At 38.1% G+C, this 23,709-nt stretch overlaps 1 protein-coding gene and 1 long non-coding RNA gene across 2 annotated transcripts in view; one reads left to right on the top strand and one right to left on the bottom strand.

The window, feature by feature from the left end:
* Positions 1-1,646: 1,646 nt before the first annotated feature.
* On the top strand, positions 1,647-4,279 carry LOC115275837. Its single transcript, XR_003901772.1, has 3 exons — positions 1,647-2,013; positions 2,901-3,029; positions 4,065-4,279. It is a non-coding gene; the product is annotated as an uncharacterized LOC115275837 (long non-coding RNA).
* The window catches only part of HACD4 (3-hydroxyacyl-CoA dehydratase 4), a 38,108-nt gene continuing 18,199 nt past the window's right edge, over positions 3,801-23,709 (bottom strand). Inside the window, exons 4-6 of the mRNA XM_029919608.1 lie at positions 19,844-19,950; positions 7,848-7,973; positions 3,801-6,348 (exon numbers count right to left, since the gene is read on the bottom strand). Of these exons, the coding sequence (XP_029775468.1) occupies positions 6,266-6,348; positions 7,848-7,973; positions 19,844-19,950 (316 nt within the window). The 3' untranslated portion in view covers positions 3,801-6,265. The remainder of the gene's footprint in view (positions 6,349-7,847; positions 7,974-19,843; positions 19,951-23,709) is intronic.

Genomic DNA, 23,709 nt, shown 5'->3' with positions numbered 1-23,709 from the left:
TCTTATACTTCCTACCAATCAGAGACTGAAATTCAGCTAACATTTGTTAAGTACCAGACCGTGAGTTCACTAGAACTTCCACATGTATTATCTTATTTCACTCCTACAACAATACTGTGAAGAGGTATTTTCTATTTTAAAATGGAGAAAATACATCTAATGATAGGCAGAGCTATCCATAGATTAGCAAGACCCTAAGACCCCACATCCAGCACTCTTTCTTCTGCATCAGGGCATCAGCACCACGTTAAGATGAAAACTCCTGGGGAGCTTGGGTGGCTCAGTCGGTTGGGCATCCAACTCTTGATTTCAGGTCTTGTGATCTCGCAGTTTATGGTTCAAACCCCATGTTGGGCTCTGTGCTGACAGCTAGAAGCCTGGAGCCTGCTTGAGAGTCCATCTCCTTTTCACTCTGTGTTTCTCCCACTCATGCTCTGTCTCTCTCTCAAAAATAAATAAAACATTAAAAAATTTTTTTAAAGATGAAAATTCCTACCAAAGATTGAATCTCATTTATGCTTAATACAGATTGCTGTAATCAGATAAAAGAAATAACCCTTAAGCATAGGGAATACAGTCAACAATACTGAAATAACGGCGTCAGATGGGAACTACACTTACTGGGGTGCGTGTTGCATAATGTACAGAATTGTCAAACATTAATACTGTACACCTGAAACTAATATAACACTGTCAACCTCAAAAGATCAAAAAACATACTACCTCATGTTAATAAGCTGCTGGAATCAGGAAGTTAGGAGTTGTAAAGGAATAGGTCTTTGTGGGTTAAAGGACTTTAAATTCCTGGGCCGGTTTGCAAACGCGGGTGACGGTTAAGAACAGTGAGAGGAAGTGGACACTGAAAAGCGAGTCTGCATTTCCGCCCTGAATCGCAGGCAGAGCTTGCTAGTGCTGGAGGAGAGGGGGGAGGAGTCTACCCGGCCTTCTCGGTCCAGGCCGCCTTCTCAATCTCTGTCCCTGCTCCTGCCCTCGGCGGACAGAAGAATACAAAATGGAAGAAATAAAGTAAATCTGTATCCTTTCTTCCCTAGCCACCCCACTCCACCCCCGTTTTGTTTTCAACAGTCTTGAGTTTAAGATTTATAGGATTTTCCTGTCCATGGTACCCTCGAAAGAGTCTAAAATGTAAGATTATAAATTTGAAAATCTGAAGGTTCTAAAATCTAAAGATCTAGGTCACTGGAATAGTAACACTCTTTCTCTGAATTACCTGTATGACCTCAGGGCAGAAGGAAGTTATTCCCTCGGGATGGCTCGCTTCTCTAGAAATCAGAAGTCTCTGCCTTTTCAGACCATATGTTCCAAACTATATACAAAAGGAAACGTTTCCTTACAAGTCGTCTTCTGTTAGATTTTGAAATCACAAGTTGCCAAGACAAATAGCATGTTAGAATATCCTAACAAATTAATATGTGTGGGGTTAGAGCCTTATTATGATTTCCGAAGTATCCAAACACTTCTGACTCTTGATTTGAAAAGTGTGCATTCAGAACAGATGTTGGGATCCAGACAAGTGCCTAAAATTACCTTTTTTTATTTGTAATTTGATGACTCCCTGGTAACTAACTACAAGCCTCTTAATAACCTTTTTGCCAGAAGTTCTCCAAAGTGATTTTAACCAAAGATAATGATAGTGTACTTATACTGACTTTGTTAGGAATTCAATAACTCTCTTGAAGTAACTTAGTAGCTTTGAAAATACAGTTTTAAACTTTTGGTAAACATTTCTGTAAATTGCTGTTTTAGAAGGGAAGTCGGATCATTTGGTTGAGAGGATTGGCCTTCACTGAAGCCAGAGTTAGATTAGGTGTCTGCTGAGTCCGAATCTCTGCCCCCACAAGCCGCTTCCTGGCTGCACGTGTCTCCAATGGAACCCGGGGACAGAGTGCGGCTGCAACGATTCACACCCTTCATCCTGCCTTTGCAGGAAACACCTCCCCGCGTCATCTGCGTGTGTGAATGTGGATCATCAACGCTTTGGTCCTGGATGAGGTAATATCCTTTTATATTTTCTCAAAGGAAAGAATTCTGATCCTGGAAACGCTAAGGTCTCATTTTTCTTAATGTATGATAGATACGGTAATTTTGAAGTTGTGACCATGCATGTAATTTGTTCAAGATTGTTTGATTCTTGTCAAACAAAAGGGATGTGTGAAATAATTTCCAGCGAAATTATTGCATCTGAAGCTAAGGAAGAGGGACAGTGATGACTCCCTGACTTTGCTTTTATTTCTTGGATACAAGGAATAACTTCCTTCACCAAGTCGTTGTGAGGATCAAATACAAAAATATGCTTTATAAATTCTCAAAGGTAATAGAAATGTTACCACTTTTATAGGTTCCGCTGAAAAAAAACAGCTCTAATGCTTGACCATATGCACACTGGGACTTGGGAAGATAATAGAAATTTAACAAATTATTCTCCTCAAAACATTCTAAGAGCAAGTGGCACATTAAGAAAGGATACTAATGTAAGTTTTAAAAAACTTGATGTGTCTTCTAAACATGAAGTGCCTTTTAATCAGATATAATTGAAACATCACCTAATTGATAGATTTCTTAAAACATGTCAATTTCCGGTGTACTGGTAGCAATCTATAAAGTCAGAGCTGCAGTTAGGAGTGTATATGATGTGCCACCATATAAGGTCCTGGGGGACAAAGTGAATAAGGCAGGACACTCCTGCTTCATGGAACTTAGATTCAGGAAATATAAATCAGTCAACCATCATATACGTTTAAAGCATCCTGGAAGTGTGTTACAAATTTCCTACTTCTGTATATTTGATTTATATTTATATATTTATATATATCTATTTATATTCTGTATATTTAACTCATAATTTAAAAAGGCTTAATTTACCACACTATATCTGTTAGCCAGGGCAGGAAACAGACTCAGAGGCGTTCAGTTAGTAAACACGAGCTGGATTGCAAACCACACCCATTGCTCTAACTTCCAGGCCACATTCTCACGGGACCGTGTGTGGCTCAGCTGAACACCACAAAGTAAGTACGTGGTAGACACTTACATGTGATGAACTAAGACATGTTCTTGCTAATTGATTTTCATATGGAATTGACAGTTCCCCTTTGAGATTTTAAATTCTAGCCACCCTTGGCAGAAATCAACGAATTCCTGTGTAGCATCTTTAAACATAAAATAAATGAATGCCATCATCTCAGTTCTAAAAACAGAACTATGTTGCACGGTGGCTTTTTAACTTTTTTTAATGTTTACTTTTGAGAGCGAGAGAAAGAGAGAGCATGAGTTGGGGAGGGCAGAAAGTGAGGAGACATTAATCCAAAGCAGGCTTCAGACTCTGAGCTGTCAGCTTAGAGCCCGTTATGGGGCTCGAACTCACGAACCATGAGATCATGGCCAGAACTGAAGTCAGATGCTTAACTGATTGAGCCACCCAGGCGCCTCACAGGGTGGCTTTTAGAGAAGTTATTAGCAGTTTTCTGTCCAAAGCTGAAATACTTTAGACTCAAACTCTAGTGTACAAGAGGTGCATTTGCAGAGCCTGTCAAAATGCAGGTTCCTGGGTCCCAGTGGCACCTCGGATCAGTCTCCTAGGTGGCACCCTGCTTTGTTCTGGGACTGTGGCTCCCCGGAACATACTTTGAAAAGGTACCCTGGTACACAGTGCTATCTCAAAGCTTGCACGGCAATTAGGCCCAGAAATAGAAAGTAAAAATTACCCAAACAAAGGGAAAACAACATCATGTTTACAAAGCAAAAATAAATGAGAGGAAGATGTTGGGGGAAAGGGGAGATCATTTTAGCACATTTTAATTAAATCACTTTAATACCTTAGCACAATAAAATGTGACTGTTTTCTTTGTCCATAAACGTAAGATTCTTTGCAGAAACATTTTGGATATTGACGTTATAGCTACATCATCTTTTGAAAGAAATGCAAATTCTTGTATGCAACAGTTTGCTCCAGGTAGGCAGAATAAGGTACAATAAGAGAGTTAACTTCCTTTAGGGACTTCAGGGAGATGTGGATTATTCTTTAGTAACAAATGTGTTTGCAGGAGGCCTGGTAAAGATGTTATGAATTGATGCCTGCAGTGTGCCCGGCCCCCCACAACATCACGTGTGCCTTGAATGAATGTAGACGTGTATGCAGCAGCTAAGAATCAACTTCTTTTATCAACATTAATCTGTTTATTGAAGAAAAATGTAAGACAAGGATAAGAATGTTGAAAAGCATGCTGGAAGAAAATAAAATGCATTAATATTGAATGGATATGGTTGGAAGAAGTGTTAACTGCTTTTCATTCAACTACTTTGATAAAGAAAAGGCCCAGGGGCTTTGATAATATTACGTGTGTGTGGTGTGTCTTTAGGCAGACTTTTACTGAGTGATGAAGTAAGTTCTTTGAAGTAGTTTTCATTCAGAGCGGTTTTACCCCCACCACGTCCCCCCGCCCCCTCCAGAGGTCCTGGTGACGTTGATTACTTACTACACCTTAGCTTGGGTTACTTGGAACTTGAGGCAGTGGAACTTGGCATTGAAAACTCCAAAGAAAGATCATTATAAAAGTTATGTGGTATGCTTTTCAAATGTCTAATAATTTCTGATTTCATCTATGTGTATTTGACTTGAGAAACTGAGCATGTGACAACATTGAACAAAACAAAACAAAGATTTGATGGACTTCCAGTTAAAAGAGCCAAAGAAAAGTCAACCTTGCCATCCAGGTAGTATCCAGTGAACTAGGTAGATGTTTACTGGCTAGGTTTCTTAACCTGGCGAGCATGAGCTTGAGTGGAAAAATTGCATCCCTATTTTTACTAAACTCTAATGAAATTTAATAATTCTTTCGGTGACAGATATAGCAGCCAACCACAATAATAACTGTGCCTGCGTCACCAAAGGAGTCACTGATCTTGGTTTCAGTTGTTGCAGAGACCTGAACTTGTCTATCCAGAATTCTGAACTTACTGTTTAGTCTTCTAAGAAATAGGCAGGTCCTTAAGGTAGTTTGGCTTAAAAATTAAAGTATTATTTAATAACAAAATTCAGTTTAATTCTTACTCTGCTTGTTAGTGATTCTAGATGTAAACAGTACTGCGGGGACATTTATTGAGAGAAGTTAGACTGAATCACCTAAAGTGTGCAGGGGGATTCTGTTCTCTCCGTGAGCTAGAGCTTTCAGTCGTTTTTAAAAAATAAGCAACTTTAGAAATGAAATGTAGCTTTTTAAAAGGATAATTTTATACGTATTTTAAAATTCCAAATAGGATACTAAATTTGTAAAGATATCAATTATCTTTATTAGGACTCAACTTTTTAAATGTTTTTAAAGATTATTTTTTGTAACTACATTTTTACTACCTGGTTTTTATGTCACAAAATGTTTAGTTCCCTTTTTACATGGTTACTGGATAAGATGATTCTAGAATTCTTTCAAGAAAAGTGAATGCTATACCAGTGGTACAGAAATGATGCTATTCGTCAATTATTCACAAATATTTTAGATTTTCAAAAGAAAAGAGTTTTCAAAACTATAAGCGATGACATAGTAATCAGCAATAGTTGAGTAATTATCTAAAACATCACTAGTTCTTAAATGCCTTGTTTCCTTTAAGATTATTATAGTTTTATACCTCTTATCTCCCTGTAAGGTATGTATATGGCCTCATTTTTTTGTTGTTAAGAAAATATGGGACATTATTTGTGTAGTTATCAAAGATCTATTCTGTTTCATCAGGGTCCTCTTTTAAGGATCAAAGTCCAAATAACTCGTGTAATATTAATGAAGACTCTTTCAGGGTCTGGAAAAACTGGCGGTGGGACATCGGCTTGTACGGTGTTTTTCTAGACAACTGCAGAACATGTTTCACATTGTTGCCTTCCCGCAGGTTTGCTATTTGGGAACTCCGAGGTGAAAAGCAATAGATGAAAACAGAATTCCAGCTAACAGCTTTGGTTTCTCAATTTAACGGAGTCTATTCCAGTGAATCTCCTACTTCTCGTTAACCTTACAGGAAAATAGTCAGGCTTCACACGATGTAAATTCAACTTGTATAAATCCCACAGCGTTGGTGAAGTAGGTTGTATGGAAGAATGTGTGAGGATACTAGAGTGACAGGATAGGGCCCGAGTTGGAGGAAAACAAGTCTGTCGTGGATTTTTGTCAAGTACCAGGTATTTTTCCACCATGGTGCCATTGACTGCGGCAGAATCCACAAGCCTGGTTTTTCTCTGGTCACATCAGGGCTCTGTGCTTCACACTTTCTTCTTTTTCATGGGAAAGACGCAGAGGACATCTCTTCTTTCGGAGTAAAGATGACTGTAGGTAAAATACATACCTAATGTGGAGAAGGAAGGGGCAAAGGAAGTAAGGTTTACCAAGCATTTCCCTGGAAAGACTCCACACAGCACTCTGACTATATAAGGACAGACACTTACAAAGGAGACCCAAAGGAGGACCACTTAATGGGGTACCTGGGTGGCTCAGTCATTTAAGCGTACAACTTCAGCTCAGGTCATGATCTCACTGTTCATGAGTTCAAGCCCCATGTCAGGCTCTGTGCTGACAGCTCAGAGCCTGGAGCCTGCTTCGGACTCTATGTCTCCATTCTCTCTCTGCCCCTCTGTCTCTCTCAAAAATGAATAAACAAAAACAAAAATTTTTTTTAAAAGAAGGAACACTTAACCAAGGGTCCAGATTTTCTGCGAAAAGGGAAGTAAAGCATACTCCTCTAGCATCCCATTTTGTGGCAAGGAATTCATCTTTTCCTTTCTTTAGTGTAGCTCTACCACCCCTGAAGTTTCGCATTTCTCTCTTCTTTTATGCATTGTTCTTATAGGTCTGAAAATGATTGTTCTAGAAGGTAACAGCTATCTTGGGGGATTTGGGAAGGTCAGAGCAGCAGAAAGTGAAATACAATCATGGATGTCCTTTGCCAATTAAATTTTCTCAACTCTAAGTGTTTGTTCCACACATTTTTCTTGTGTTTTTAGCACCTACGCCCACTTGCCTGCTGGGAAATGCTAGCACATAAAATCAAACAAACAGAAAACAAAATAGATATAAATGGGAAACCCAGAAATGGCCAAGCTTGCTTCATTTGACATCTGTGTTTTCTCCGTAGATCTTTATGTCTGTGATCAAACCTCTTTTTTTTTTTTAAACATTCATTTATTTTCAAGAGACAGAGTGTGAGCTGTGGAGGGCAGAGAGAGAGAGGGAGACACCAAATCTGAAGCAGGCTCTGAGTGGTCAGCACAGAGCCCGATGCAGGGCTTGAACTCACTAACAGTGAGATCATGACCTGAGCCGAAGTTGGACACTTAAATGACTGAGCCACCCAGGCGTCCCTCCATGGTCACAATGCAGGTATTACCTGCTATTAAAACTGTTCATGTTTGGGGCGCCTGGGTGGCTCACTCGGTTAAGCCTCCGACTTCGGCTCAGGTCATGATCTCACGTTCGTGGGTTTGAGCCCCACGTCAGGCTCTGTGCTAACAGCTCAGAGCCTGGAGCCTGCTTCCGGTTCTGTGTCTCCTCTCTCTGCCCCTCCATCTCTCATGCTTTGTCTCTCTCTGTATCAAAAATAAATAAAACTTTAAAAAAAATTTTTTTAAACTTCACATTTATACAGGGAAAGAGTGATGTATTTGAACTTGTGATGTCCTGCAAAAAGCACTGTGAACTTCTAGGTGCTTTACTAACAAGGTCTAGTTCGTCAGGCCAGACTTCCTTTTCTGTCTCTCCCATGTTTGCAGACCTGTCTGCTGAGGTAGATAGCAGCAGAAACCAGAAAGCACAGGAAGAATGCAGAAACAAGACAGAAAAGCCACTTACCTATAAAGAGCATCATGAGGTATAGTTTCAGCACGTATGGGAAATAGATGGCTAAGTCAAACGGCAGCTTGGTGGAGTATGTGCCAAATGATTCAAAATAAGGCAGCGACTGATAGATGGCAAATGCTGTTTAAAGAACAAAGAAAGAAACGTGAGTTTCCCTTCCTACTGCTAGAGAGATGGGCATCTGTGCACGTATATATGTATACACATACACACACACAGATTTTGAGTTTTATAATGACATTTGTGACCATTGCTGAATCCTATAGCTAATGCTACCGTTTAATAAAGAAATCTGAATGACCAAACTGGCAAGACCATTACAACTGTGTGACTTGAAATTTTTTGTTCACTTTATACTTGGTTGTGCCTACAGAGAGATAGTTTATAGTTTCTTAAGATGATTCCCCCAGTACTTGTCTCAGCCACAAGTAGGGGTGGATAGACCGCTGAATTTGAAAATGTGGCATACAGTTTCTCTTCTTGGAGTTTCAAAACACCTATCAGTAGAGATTCTGAAAAGCTCTGCAATACAGAAACTGGCTTCCCTCAACATTTCCTCAGCTTAACTGGCCTTGGAATGGCTCCTCCTTCCTCCCCACCCACTAGGAGAACTTAAAGAATTCTGAGGAACTCTGGGAGAAATGGTGGCCTCAAGTATTTTGAGGAAGGAGGCTGGTGTCAGATAAAAAGAGATGGAGGTTCAGAGAGTCAGGGAGAAGATGGGGAAGTGGGAGGGCCTGAGTTCAGCTCAACCCATGGACACACCCTGGTAACAGCTGTACAACTCCGAAAACATCCTGAAGACAGGACAGACCTTCCACAGCTAACAGAGAGAAGGCCACACGGACGAGGGTACGAGGGGTGGAGATGTGGCTGGAAAACAAAACCCTAGTGAGCCTAACCACAAACGGGAGTGACACCACAAGCATGGAAAAGCAAGTAAATAAGATCCCACCCCAGAGCCTCCTGGCCCTGAGGAACTGCCGGGGAACAAGTCCCTCTAACATCTGGCCTTGAAATCCAGTGCGGCTAATCTTTGGGAGCCTTAAAATGCAGCAGGATACAAGGTTAGAAGAAGGAAGGAAGCTATAAAGATCAGAGCAGGGATGAATGAAATAGAGTCTTAAAAACAATAGATCAATGAAACCAAGAGCTGGTTCTTTGAAAAGATAAAATAAACCTTTAGCCAAGCTCATCAAGAAAAAAGGAGACTAAAATAAAATTAAAAAACAGTAGAAATAAAACCTGACCCAAAGAAATACAAGAGATTATAAGACTACTATGAAAATTTGGATGCCAACAAATTGGGCAACTTAGAAGAAATTAATTCCTAGAAACATACACCTTTCCAAAACTGAGTCAGGGAAAAATAGAAAATCTGAATAGACCCATTATTAAAAGCAACTAATCAAAATTTTTAAAACTACCACCAAACAGAAGTCCAGGCCAGCTGGATTCATGGGTGAATTTTAACAAACATTTAAAGAAGAGCTTATACCTATTGATATCAATCTATTAAAAAAAATAGAAGAGAAAGGGAAGCTTCCAATACATTCTATGAGGCCAGCTTTACCTTTACATCAAAACCAAAGATCCTATCCCCTCCCACTACCTCCCTAAAAATATAAGCCATCATCCCTAATGAACACAGATGCAAAAATCCTCAACAAATTAGCAGACCACATTCAACACTACATGAAAAGGACCATTTACCACAATTAAGTGGGATTGATTATGGGGATGCTAGGGTGATTCACTATTTGCAAAGCAATCAATGTGATATACCATATCAACAAAATAATGATCACAACAGATGACAAAAAAACATCTGACAAAACATCTGTTTACGATAAAAACTCAACAAAGTGAGTTTAGAGAAAATATTCCTCAACATAATAAAGCTATATATTAAAAACCCAAAGCTAAAATCATACTCAGTGATAAACTACAAGCTTTTCCTCTAAGATCAGGAACAAGTCAACTGTCCACTATTGCCACTTTAGTCAACATAGTACTAGAAGTCCTGGCTACGTCACTCAAACGAGAAAAGGAAGTAAGAGGCATCCAAATAGGCAAGGAAGAAGTTAAACTTGCTGCACAAGACATGACACTATATATAAAAATCCTAAAAATGTCACCAAAAAACAGAAGTAACAAATGAACTCAGTGAAGTTGCAGAATACAAAATTAATACATAGAAGTCAGTTGCGTTTTTACACACTAATAACAAAATAGTAGAAAGAAAAATTAAGAAAATCCCATTAACAATTGCACCAAAAAGAATAAAATGCTTAGGAGGTGAAAGACCTATACTCTGAAAACTGTGAGACAACTGATGAAAGAGACGGAAGATGACACAAACATACAGAAAGATACCGTGCTCGTGGACTTGAAGAATATCATTAAATATGTCCATACTACATTTTAGGCACCTGGGTGGCTCCGTCAGTTAAGTGTCCCACTTCAGCTCAGGTCATGATCTTGCAATTCATGAATTCAAGTCCTGCATCGGGCTTGCACTGACAGTGTAGGACCTGCTTGGGATTCTCTCACTCCCACTTACTCTTTCTAAAAATAAAGCCCATACTACCCAAAGCAAACTACAGATTCAGTGCAATCCCAATCAAGATACCAAGAGCATTTTTCATAGACCTAGAATAAATAATCCTAAAGATTGTATGGAACCACAAAGGACCTTGAATAGCCAAAGCAATGAGAAAAAGAAAAACACAGCCGAGGGTATCACAACTGCATACTCCAAGGAATACAACAAACCTGATGTAATCAAAACAGCATAGCACTGGCACAAAAATAGACACAAAAATTAATGGGATAGGATAGAGAGCCAATAAATAAACCCATGCCTATATGGTCAATCTATGACAAAGGAGGCAATTTACAGCAGGGAAAAAAGATAGTCTCTTCACTAAATGTTGCTGGGAAAACTGAATGGCCACATTCAAAAGAATGAAACTGGGCCCCTTTCTTATACACACAAGCTCAAAATGTATAAAAGACTTAAATGTGAAACCTAAAACCATAAAACTAGAGAAAATATAGGCAGTATACTCTTGGATATTCCCCTTAGCAACATATTTATGGATAGGTCTCCTCAGACAAGGGCAACAAAACAAAAAACTATTAGAACTACACCAAAATTAAAAAAAAAAAAAAATTGCCCAGTGAAGGAAACCCATCAACAAAACAGAAAGGCACTGAATGGGAGAATGTAAATTATGTATCTTACAAGGCATTAATATCCAAAATATATGAAGAATTGATAGAACACTGAAAACAACGCAATGAAAAACTGTGAAGACATGAACATACATTTCTCCAAAAAAGACACACAGATAGATGGTCAACATCACTAGTCATCACAGGAACACAAGTCAAAATCACAATGAGATATCACCTCACATCTGTCAGGATGGCTAGTACAAAAAAAAAATCAAACAAAAATTAAAAACTAGAAATAATAAGTGTTTCCTAGTGAAAAGGGAACCCTCCCACACTGTTGTTAGGAATATAGATAGGTGCAGCCAGTGTGGAAAATAGTATGGAGGTGTTTCAAAAAATTAACTAGCCAGGAATTCCACTTGCTGGTCCACCAACCAAACAGTCACAGAGACTTCAAACAGCCCTCTCTACAGTATAGGGATCACACCCTGCCCATTGTGCCCAAAGCAGGCAAAGTGGATCATGGCAGCTGGCTGAACTAAAGGCAACTGCAGCTCAGCCACAACATTCGGGCACATGCAACCCACACAGGGGACATTCTCAAAGTGCCTGATTTTGAAGACCAAGGGGGAGTTGGGCTACAGGACATCATAGGACTTTTTCAACATAAGGCCACTACCTTCAAGACCAGGAGATGCAGGGGCATCTTGGTGGCTTAGTCAGTTAAGGATCTGACTTTGGACCTCACAGCTCCTGAGCGTGAGCCCCGCATCAGGTTCTGTGCTGACAGCTCAGAGCCTGGAGCCTGCTTCAGATTCTGTGTCTCCCTCTCTCTCTGCCCCTCCCCTGCTCATACTCTGTCCTCTCAAAAATAAACAAACATTAAAAAAAAAAAACAGGGGATGCTGACTCACCTGATACCCAAAAACACAGAGTAAGATAAAATGAGAGAGGCATATGGCCCAATGAAAGAACAAAATCACAGTAGAAGAGCTAAATGAAACAGATAACCAATAGGCCTAATAAAGAGTTTCAAGTAATGGTCATAAAGATAATCGCTGGATGTGAGAAAAGAGTAATGATCTCAATGAGAACTTCAACAAAAAGAAAATATACAAAAGAACCAGCTAGAGCTGAAGAATTCAACACATGAAGTAACTACACTAGAAGAAATCAAGAGCAGGGGCACCTGAGTGGTTCAGTCAGTTAAGTGTTCAACTTCAGCTCAGGTCATGATCTCATGGTCCATTGGTTCAAGCCCCACATCGGGCTCTGTGCTGACAGCTCAGAGCCTGGAGCCTGTTTGGATTCTGCATCTTCTGCTCTCTCTGCCACTCCTCAATTTGCTCGCTTGCTTGCTCTCTCTCTCTCTCTCTCTCTCTCTCTCTCTCTCTCTCTCTCTCTCCCCCCCCCTACAAAGTAAATAAACATTTTTTAAAAAAAGAAATCAAGAGCAGATTAGAGGATGCAGAAGAGCACAACAATCTGGAAGACAGCATAATGGAAAGCAATCAAGCTGAACAGCAAGAAGAAAAAATAAAAAATGAGACTGGTTAAGTGAGATCAACACCATTATCCAGAGAACAATATTCGCATTACAGGGATCCCAGAGAAGACGGAGAAGGGAATGGAAAAAGTTTTGAAAAAATAACTGAAAACTTCCCTAATCTGAAAAAGAAAAGAGATATCCAGCTTCAGAAAGCACATAGAGCCTCAAAAAGATGAATCCGCGGATGTTCACACCAATTATTATTCAACTGTAATAACTGAGATCGCAAAAAGTAGTGAGATAGAGTGAATTTTTAAAGCAGCAAGAGCTGCTTCCAGGGCATAACTAGAAAATTATAAAAGAAAAAATTTCACAGGTAAAAAGCAAACATAAGGTAAAGGTGGTAGATTAACCAATTATAAAGCCAGTTTAGAGGTTTAAACACAAAAGTAGTAAAATCAATTATATATATTTTTAACTTTTTTTTTTAATCAAAAGCTATACATATGCCAACAGCCATGTTATCGACAGTAACTGTTAGGAATCTTTACGTACTGCAGGCTTTGTGCTAGGAGCTTACTTTGCATCACTGCATTTTATTTTAAAACAACCTTATAAAATAGGTATAATTTTACTTTCTTATCAATGAGGAAACGAGGTTTATAGAAGTGATAAGGCTTCTCTGAAAAGATCATTCAGCTAGTAAAATGGTAGATACACTTGAACCAGGTTACCCTGACTCTGAACCTGAAACAACTACAACATTGCTTCCCAGGTTTTAGTTTGATAAGAAATACTCATAGCCCTATTAATGCTAAACATTTCTGGCCTGGCACCCATAGATTCTTATTTGGATGGTCCATCACCTGGAAAACTACATTTCTCTTAAGCATTCCAGGTGATTCTCATGAAGGTGGCTCAAAGAAAATACCATCAGAAACACTGCCTTACCTTTCACTGGCATATAAAAACATGTAAATTATGTATATATAAATACACACACACATACATATATATATAACATGGAGGGGAAGTAAAACTTATATATAAAGTAAAACTTTAGTGCTTTTAGAATGTGTTCAAATTTAGGTGACCATCAACTTAATACAGACACTATACATAGAAGATGTTATATTTGAACCCAATGGCAACCACAAATCAAAACCTACAATAGATACACAAAAAAAGGAGAAAGGAATCCAAATGTAACACCAAAGAAAGCCATCAAACTACAAGGGAAGAGAGCAAGAGAAGAAAAGAACAAAAGAATTATGAAAAAAAAAAAAACAATTTGTTGTTAACAATTAACAAAAGGTACAGATCCATTAATAATTGCTTTAAATGTAAGTGAACTAAAAGCACCTATCGAAAGACAGGGCTACTGGAAGGATTGAAAAAAAAGACCCAACCATATACTGTTTACAGGGGATTCACTTCAGATCTAAATACACACTGAAAGTGAAGTATGGAAAAACATATACAATGCAAGTGAAGGGGGGAAAGAGGGTAGAAATACTTATATTAGACAAAATAGACTTTAAAACAAAGACTGTAGCAAGCGACAAAGGCACTACATATTAAGTGATCAGTCCAACAGGAGGATATAACAATTGTAAATATCTACTCACCCAACAAAGAAGCATCTAAATACATAAAGCAATTATTAGTAAGCATAAAAAGAGAAACTGACAGGAATACAATAATAGAGGACTTTAACATCCCATATGCATCAATGGCTAGATCATCCTGACAGGAAATCAACAAGAAAACAGTGGTTGTGAATGACACATTAAACTAGATGGCCCTAACAGATACATACAGAACATTCCATTAAGAAATAGAATATGCATTCTTTTCAAGGGCACATGAAACATTCTGCAGGACAGATCAAACATTAGGCCTCAGAAACAAGTCTCAAAAAATTTTAAGAAGATTGAAATCACAACAAACATTTTTTTTTAATTTTTTTAATCTTTATTTATTTTTGAGACAGAGAGCATGGGTGGGTGCGGGGCAGAGAGAGAGACACACACACAGAATCTGAAGCAGGCTCTGGGCTCTGAGCTGTCGGCACAGAGCCCAACGCGGGGCTCAAACCACAAACCGTGAGATCATGACCTGAGCTGAAGTCTGACACTTAACCGACTGAGCCACCCGGGTGCCCCCAAGCGTTTTATTCAACCAAGACAGTATGAAACTAGGAATCAATTACAAGAAAAATTCTGGAAAGAACACAAACCCATGAAGGCCACACAACATGCTCTTAAACAGATGGGTCCACAAAGAAATTAACGAGGAAATTTAAAAATACATGAAGACAGATGAAAACGGAAACACTGCAGTCCAAAAATCTTTGGGCCATGGCAAAAACAGTTCTACAAGAGAAGTTTATAGTAATACAGGCCTGTCTCAAGAAACAAGAATAACCCTCAAACAACCTAATCTGACACCTAAGGGAGTCAGGAAAAGCACAATCCCCAAAGCTAGCAGAAAGTAGAAGGAAGGAAATAATAATTAAGACTATGGCAGAAGTGAGTAAAATAAAAACTAAAAAAATTACAGAAGAGATCAAACCAAGGTCTGCCCCTTTGAAATAATAAGCAAAATTGATAACCTTTAGCCAGATTCATCAGAAAAGAGGACTAAAATAAAATAAAAAATGAAGAACAACTGATACCACAGAAATTCAAAGGATTATAAGAGAATATTATGAAAAATTACACAGCAACAAATTGGCAACCTAGAAGAAACAGAAAAATTTCTAGAAATATATAATCTTCCAAAAATGATTCAGGAAGAAATAGAAAATTTGAACAGACCAATTACTATTAGTAATGAAATTGAATCAGTAATCAAAAACTCCCAACAAACAAATCTGGGACCAGATGGCTTGACGGTTGAATTCTACCAAACATTGAAAGAAGTGTTAATATCTAGTCTTCTCAAATTGTTTCAAAAAATAGAAGATGATGGAAAACTTCCAAATTCACTCCAAAAGGCCATTGTTACCCTGATTTCAAAACCAAAGATACTGTTTAAAAAACAAGAAACTATAGCCAGTATCTCTGATGAACATAGTGCAAAAATCCTCAGTAAAATATTACCAGACTGCATACAACAATACATTAAAAAGATCATTCACTGCAAACAAGTGGAGTTTTTTCCAGGGATGCAAGGGTGATTCAATCTTTGCAAATCACTCAACGTGTTATATCACATTAACAGGATGAAACAGAAAACCCACTGGATCATTTCAAAGGATGCAGAAAAAACATTGGACAAAATACAACATCCATCCATGATAAAAACTCTCAATAAGATGGGTTTAGAGGTAACATACCGTAAGGCCATATATGAAAAACCCACAACTAACATTATACTCAATGGTGAAAAACAAGCGTTTAATCTAAGATCAGGAACAAGACAAGGATGTCCACTCTCCCCACTTTTACTCAACAGAGTACTGGAAGTCCTAGCTGCAGCAATCAGACAAGAAAAAGAAATAAGAGGTTTCCAAATTATCACGGAGAAATTAACCAGGAGTATTTGTAGATGACATGGTACATTATATACAGAAAATCCTACAGACTCCTGTTGAAAACTATTTAAATTGATAAATTAATTCAGTAAATATGCAAGACAAAAAATTAACAGCAATCTGTTCCATTTCTTCTATACACTACTAACCATTTATATTTGCACCAAAAAGAATAAAATACGTAGAAATAAACTTGAGGGACCTATACTCTGAAAACTGCTAAGACATTGATGAAGAAACTGAAGATGACAAACAAATGGAAAGCTATACCATACTCACGGATTGGAAGAATAACATTAAAAGGTCCATACTACACAGAGAAAACTAGATTCAATGCATTTTTCATAGAACTAGAATAATCCTAACATTTGTATAGGATCATAGAAGACCATGAATAGACAAATCTTGAGAAAGAATAACACAGCCAGAGATACCACAATTCCAGATTTCAAGATATGTAACAAAGCTGTAGTAATCAAACAGTATATTGACACAAAAACAGATACAATGGAATAGGATAGAGAACCCAGCAATAAACCCCTGCATGTATAGTCAATTAATCAATGACAAAGGCAAGAATTTACAATGGGGAAAAGATAGGTTTTTCTCAACAAATAGTTCTAGGAAAATGGGACAGCCAACTACCTGCAAGTAATTGAAGCTGGACCCTTTCTTACACTGTACACAAAAATAAACTCAAAATGGTTTAAAGATCTAAATGTGAATCCTGAAACCATAAAACACCTGTAAGAAAACATAAGCAGTAATTTGGACATCACCTTTAGCAACATATTTACAGATATGTCTCCTTAGGCAAGGGAAAGGAAACCAAAATTAAATCATTGGGACGACATCAAAATAAAAAGCTTTTAACACTTAAAAAAATTTTTTTTAATGTTTATTCATTTTATTTGGGGGGGGAGGGCATAGAGAGAGGGAGAGAGAGAATCTGAAGCAAGGGCTCCATCTCACATACTGTGAGACCATGACTTGAGTCAAAATCAAAAGCTGCTTAACCAACTGAGCCACTCAGGTGCCCCCAAAGAAAAAGCTTTCAGGCAGCAAAGGAAACCATCAACAAAACAAAAAGGCAACCTAGGGAATGGGAGAAGATATTTGAAAGTGAAATAGGAGACAAGAGGTTAATATCCAAAATATATAAAGAACTTCTATAACTCAATCAGATAGGATATTATGCTAAGAGAAATAGAGAAAGACAAATACCACATGATTTCGTTTGTATGTGGAATATAAAAAATAAACAAGAAACAGACTCTTAAATATAGAGACCAACTTGCAGTTGCCAGTTGGGGAGGTGGTTGGAGGGATGGGCTAAATAGATAAAGGGGATTAAGAAGTACAAATTTCCAGTTATAAAGTAAGACATAAAAATGAAAAGTACAGCATAGGGTGTCATAGTCAATAATATTGTAATAATGCTGTAGAGTGACAGCTGGTGACTATACTTATTATGGTAAGCAATGAGTAATGTGTAGAATTGTTGAATAAGTATGTTGTACACCTGAAACTAATATAGCATTGTCTGTTAATTATACTTTAATAAAGAGAAGAAGGTTCTATGAAATTATATCTCACATATAGATTTTTTAGGCACTTCATGAAATGATAATGTCTTATGGTTATAGAAGATGTTATTAAGATAAACTGGGTGAAGGGTACATGGGAACAATGCACAATTCTGGTAACGTCTCGCGAGTCTAAAATTATTTTTAAATAAAAAGATTTCAGGGGTGCCTGGGTGGCTCCGTTGGTTAAGTGTCCAACTTTGGCTCAGGTCATGATCTCACAGTTCATGAGTTCAAGCCCTGCATCAGGTTCTGTGCTGAGAGCTCAGAACTTGGGGCCTGCTTCCGATTCTCTCTCTCTCTCTCTCTCTCTCTCTCTCTCTCTCTCTCTCTCCCTTGCTCACTCACATTTCTCTCTCTCTCTCAAAAGTAAGATAAACATTAAGAAAAAAAAATTTTTAATTTTAAGACTGAGGAAACATCAGGCAACCAAAGCTGCTAGAGCAGCCTAAGCACGATGAAGGGCATGGGCCCAGGATCTGTAATTGACAGCAAACATGCCATCTAAGGTTTCCATTTGCTGCACCTAAGTCTCCGCCATGTTATCAGTATAAACAGTTGACTTGGTTATCTAAAGAACTTGGTCTTTGTCTTGTATATTATTGGATGGGAAACTATATTAAAAACTATTAGAGTTATCCAAAGTCAGTAAGATTTTCTTAACTACATATATTTATACTTTGGGGCATTTGAAATATATAGAAATATATAAAGCTGAAACTGCAGTCACCTATATTCCGCCCCCCAGAATCATTATTAACATTTTGTCACATATCCTTCCAGCCTTCTTTCTGCATATACTTTGATTTTTAATTGCAAGAATAAGGTGAGGAATCTAATTTCAACAAAAGAAACAGATTTTATGGCAAACATACAGGAACATGGCTTTCTCAGAAAGGAGGCGGCTTAACATTATCAAATAACAAGATGGAAAAGTTTTTTACACGGTTTGTCATCCTTTGTTTCAGAAAAGATTAGTCCTATTTCTACCTTATTCCTTTATATATTCTTTATGGTATTTTTCATACAACAAAGGAATGTTCTTAATAAATGTTTCAATGAGTGGAAGGATTCCATTCTCAAAGAAATGAGTAATCCAGTTTTTATTTTTTTTATAATTTTCAGGAGTGGTCTCTAGATTCTCTTGTCATAGCTTGTCCTAAAAATTAGTAATTCTTTTGAACACATTTTAAAGTACTACCTATTGTGATTTATTATAATATAAACTTTCTCTGGTCATTGATAGAAAACATGCGGGAAGAATGTACACCCTTTAAGATTATCACCAATGTCACCATTTTATGCTAAATTTCTTTCTGTATGTTTTCCCTTAGTTACTTTCATATGCTTTCTTAATTTGCTTATGCCTTTTGTTTTCAAAATTGTTAATGTCGGTTTCTAAATGTTCTCTGCCAGAAATGCCAAAACCCTTTACAGAAGGAAGCATATATTCCCTAATATCCTCAAGCTTCTTGCAAGCGGATTAATTATTTATGTTTTAGTTTTACATTTAGGCTAAGTAACTAGCTTACTTTACGTTGTATTCAATAATTCATTCAGGGTTTATTGAGCATGTATATTGGGTGCATAAGAGAATGAAGGCCAGGAAACAAAGGCCATCTCATGTCCCCAAGGATCTTAGAGGCTAGACAAAAAATAGGCATTAACCAAAGAATCACACAAATGTCTAACTGCACCTGAGAGAGGTCTTCTAAAAGACGGATTCACGCTGCTGTGCTGGGGGTTGAGGGATAGTTGAGAAAGTTGACGAATGCTTCCTGAGAAACTGATGACCGACCTAAAGGTAGAGTCTATACCTGGCAGAGAGGGCGGTGCACGGGAGATGGGTGAGTAGGAAAGACAGTCCCACCAGACGGAATTGAACTTCTGTGCATTAAACATACTCACTGAGCCACTACGTGTTAAACCCCTCTCGGACGAGTACACTGAAAGGTTAAAGCTCAGATGTCTTCATTCCCCATTCAATATTTTGTCTACTGTGCAAAGCTGCTTCCCCTCCAACTTTGTTTCTTAATGCTCGGCTTTTTTGCATCAAGGGAAGTGTGCCAGGAATGATACACTGGGTCAGCTGTCAGCAGTGGCAAAAATAGTCATTTAATCATCAAAAAGTTTAGTGAGCCATTATAACCGGATTGCTTTGTCAGTAAGCAACACTGCAAAGTCACGCTCTTCCTACCTTCAGCGAGCACACACAGAGGATAGATGGGCATCCACAGTGTTTGACTGAGCCAGGTCAAGACAGCGTAGGCTATGCCTATGACTGATAACATGCTGTACGTGTACCTAAAAGGAGACAAGGAGCGCATCAACATCACTTCCTGCTGATGTCTGGGAAATAACAAGAGAATAAAATCGCTTACATTGTGATTAAATACAGAGACACAACTGGAAAGTGAAAAATCCAAACTTTATTTCCTATCATTTAAGCAGGAGAAGATGTTAAAAAAATAATAATAATAAAATCAAATAAGCGGAAGGAACTGTGTCAGTCTGGTCTGTCTCACCGGGTGGATCATGGATAATTATGGAGGTGAACAAAGGAAAGGGTAACTCCCATCCCTCAGCAAATTACAGTTACAAGTTTCCCTGATTAGGGGCTTCCATTTCACTCAGAAGCTAAGCCCATTTTATGGAGCCCATAGCTAGGTTTTTAAAGACAGACATACTCGTAAATATGTAGGGAATGAAGTTTTAAAACAGAAGGGTGACTTCGAAATCCGTCTCTGGCATCCCTCTGCTTCTGCAGTTGTGCCATGTTGCACGATCAACGAAAAGAACGGGCCTTGGAAGCTCGTTCTGGGTGCGGCAGGTAGTTTTAACCCTGCCTTCATGATGTAAGAGGGGGAGCTGTGCACAGGTCCGTTCCTCCGACTAGGCAGGGATGTTCAAGCTTTAGCAGACATCAGAATCACCCAGAGGTCTTGCTGAAGCACAAAGCGTTAGGGCCTCTCCCTAGAGTATCTCATTCAGGGAATGTGAGGGAGAGCCTGTGAATTTGTATTATAAACAAGTTCCAGGTGATGCTGGTGCTACTGCTCCGGTATCTGTCTCTACTTTGAGAACTACCAGAATAGGCACTGCATCCTATAGCAAAAAAAAGAAAGAAACCTGAGTCTTTGAAACATGAATGGAGAAAACTAAACCTTTCTCCCATTCTGAGACCCCAATTCTATTCTTATATATTCTCTTAAATATTTTTGTATTTGCTTATTTATGAGTATAGACACTATGCACCAACAGTGTGAGCCTTCATTAAACATGGCAGCTTATCAAACTTGATTTTTGCCAATCTACGTGAAAAATGTATCTTTTTTTTAGTACAAAAGTTGATAAGCATCTTCTCATATGTTTAAAGCCACTTTTGGTGAAGTCCAATGCATCTTTTTTCTTTTATTGCTTGTGTTTTGGGGGTCTAAGAATCCATATCAAATCCAAAATCACAAAGATTTACCCCTACCTTTTCTTCTCAGATATAGTTTTACCTTACACTCAGTGTTTTGATCCATGTTGAGTTAATTTTTGTATATGGTGGGAGGTAAGGGTCCATGCTGGTGGACATGTGTTTGTCCCAGTGCCATTTGTTAAAAAGACTTTTTGCCCCCCAAGAACTGGCTTAGGAGCTTGCCGAAAATCAATTGACTATAAATGTGTGAGTTCACCTCTGGACAAATGAGTCTATGCTCTGATATATCCTCATGCCAGTAGCACATTCCTGATTATTATTGCTTTGTAGTAAGTTTCCAAATTGAGAAGTGTGAGTCTTTCAACTATGTTCTTCTTCTTCTTCAAGATTGCTTTGGCCATTCTAAGTTCCTTGAATTTCTACCTGAGTTTTAAGATCAGCTTCTCAATTTTCTCAAAGCAGCCAGCTGGGATTCTGATAAGGATAGCACTGAACGTGTAGACCAATTTGGAGAGTGTTGCACTCTTAACAACATTAAGTCTTCAGCCTATAAACATGGATTATCTTTTCATTTGTTTAGATATTTTTAAATTCCTCCCAACATTTTATAGTTTTCAAGGGACAAGGTCTATACATCTTTTGTTAAATTGATTCCTAAGTACTTTTTTTTGGATGTTTTTATGAATGAAACTGTTTTTCTTTATTTTATTTTAGGATAGGTCATGGCAAGTGTAAAGAACACAATTGATTTCTGTGTGTTGGTTTTGTACTCTACAGCCTTTACCAATTTATTAGTTCTAATATTTTTAGTGGATTCCTTATGATTTGTGTACAAAATTGTATCACCTGCCAACAGAGACCCTACTCCCTCCTTTCTAATTTATCTTTTACATAATTTTCCTACCCAAGTGCCAGAAGTTGGCTAGAACTTCCAGTACTACTGCTGAACAGAAGTGGCAAGAGTGGGCATCCTTGTCTTGTTCCTGGATTTAGGAGGAAAGCATCCATTCTTCAACATGAACAATCATGGGGATGCAGATTTTTTTATAGACACCTTTATCAAATTGAGGATATTTCTAGTCCTTGCGTTTACAAAAACGTCATTCTAGGGTAAGTTGAGAAGATACTTCCACCCCAACTTTATAGAGAAGGGAAACTGAGTTTCAAAAAGGTTAGTTAGGTGCTCAGGAATTTCACTTCTAAGTTAAAAGAAATTAAAGTCTTTGTACACACAACAGCTTGTACATGGGTGTTTCTAGTGGTAATCCTCATAACCAAAAAGGTCCATCAACTGGAGAATGGATAAATAAAAAGTGGTACATTGACATAATGGAGTACTATTCAGCCATAAAGAGGAAATACTGATATGTGTTATGACATGGATAAGCCTTGAAAACACTATGCTAAGTGAAGGAAGCCAGTCACAAAGGCCCCATACTCTATGATTCCATCTATGTGAAATGCTGGCAAATTCATGGAGATAGTATGTTAGTGGTTGCCACGGGCTGAGTGGAGGAGAAAATGAGGACATTACTGCTGATGGGCTTGGGGGTTCTTTTGAATGCAATGAAAATGTCCTGAAATTAGTTATAGTTATACATGTCTTTGAATACTTGAAAACCCACAAATTTTATATTTTAAAAGGTTGAATGTTAAGGTACATCAATTATCTCAATTCTATTATTTGTTTCTAAAGGCTCAGCAATTTGTCCAAGATTATATAGCAAGTAGTGGCAGTGGGATTCATCCTAAGATCCTGTGTGTTACAAAGTCCTTCTGGACATCATGATACTGCTCTCAATGTTGAGGTCATTTTATTCTCTAATGGGTCTAACGGAGCTCATCTGAGACTGAAGACACTGAGAAAGTAGGGCTACCGGAGAACAGGACGTCAGAAAGCCCCAGTCCCAGACGGGGCTCCTGGTCTCGGGAACACGAAGTCATGGGCTACAGGAGTCCATGTAATTTGCCCCGAGTCTACAAAACTATCAGTTAAAAATTAGAAATGCCTTACACAAGTTATACACACAAAGAATTACAGTCATTTTAATTCAACAAAATAGTTCATTCTAACTCACTCTAGGGGTTCAACCTATTATTTAGAAAGATTTTAGCTCAGCTAGGTTACTGACAATATAACAAAGAATTTACATAATTTCAGCTAAAATGCTATGGCTCTTCTGTTACCTAACCACATCTGGATCTTTCGAGTGGGAGAGACAGGTCTCAATCGTGAAAGCTGAAGTAGTAGTTAGGACACCTCCCCATGATGAGCCTCTGAGCAAACGGGGCTGTTCACCCTATTGCTGGTAGAGGTAAGAACAGACCCATCTCTGAGAAGTTTTAGAATGAGAAGGAAACTGAAGATCCTCTAGAGGAAAATGTTCTTAACCTGAGGTTCAAGGATTCCCAAGGGAATCCATAAAATAACTTCAAGAAGTCATTCAAACTTACTGGAATTGTATTCAAAATGTATCCTGAAGATGAAAAGGACAGCAAAGGGAATATAGTCAATAATACTATAATAATATTGTATGGGGACAGGTGGTAACTGCACTAAGGTATAGAACTGTCCGATCGCTATGTTGTACACCTGAAACTAATATAACATTGTATTAACATTGTATGTTAATTATACT

This window comes from Suricata suricatta, chromosome 13 (genome assembly GCF_006229205.1).
Source record: "Suricata suricatta isolate VVHF042 chromosome 13, meerkat_22Aug2017_6uvM2_HiC, whole genome shotgun sequence".
NCBI classification, from domain to species: Eukaryota; Metazoa; Chordata; class Mammalia; order Carnivora; family Herpestidae; genus Suricata; species Suricata suricatta.
This window is presented reverse-complemented; position numbering and strand designations above follow the sequence as displayed.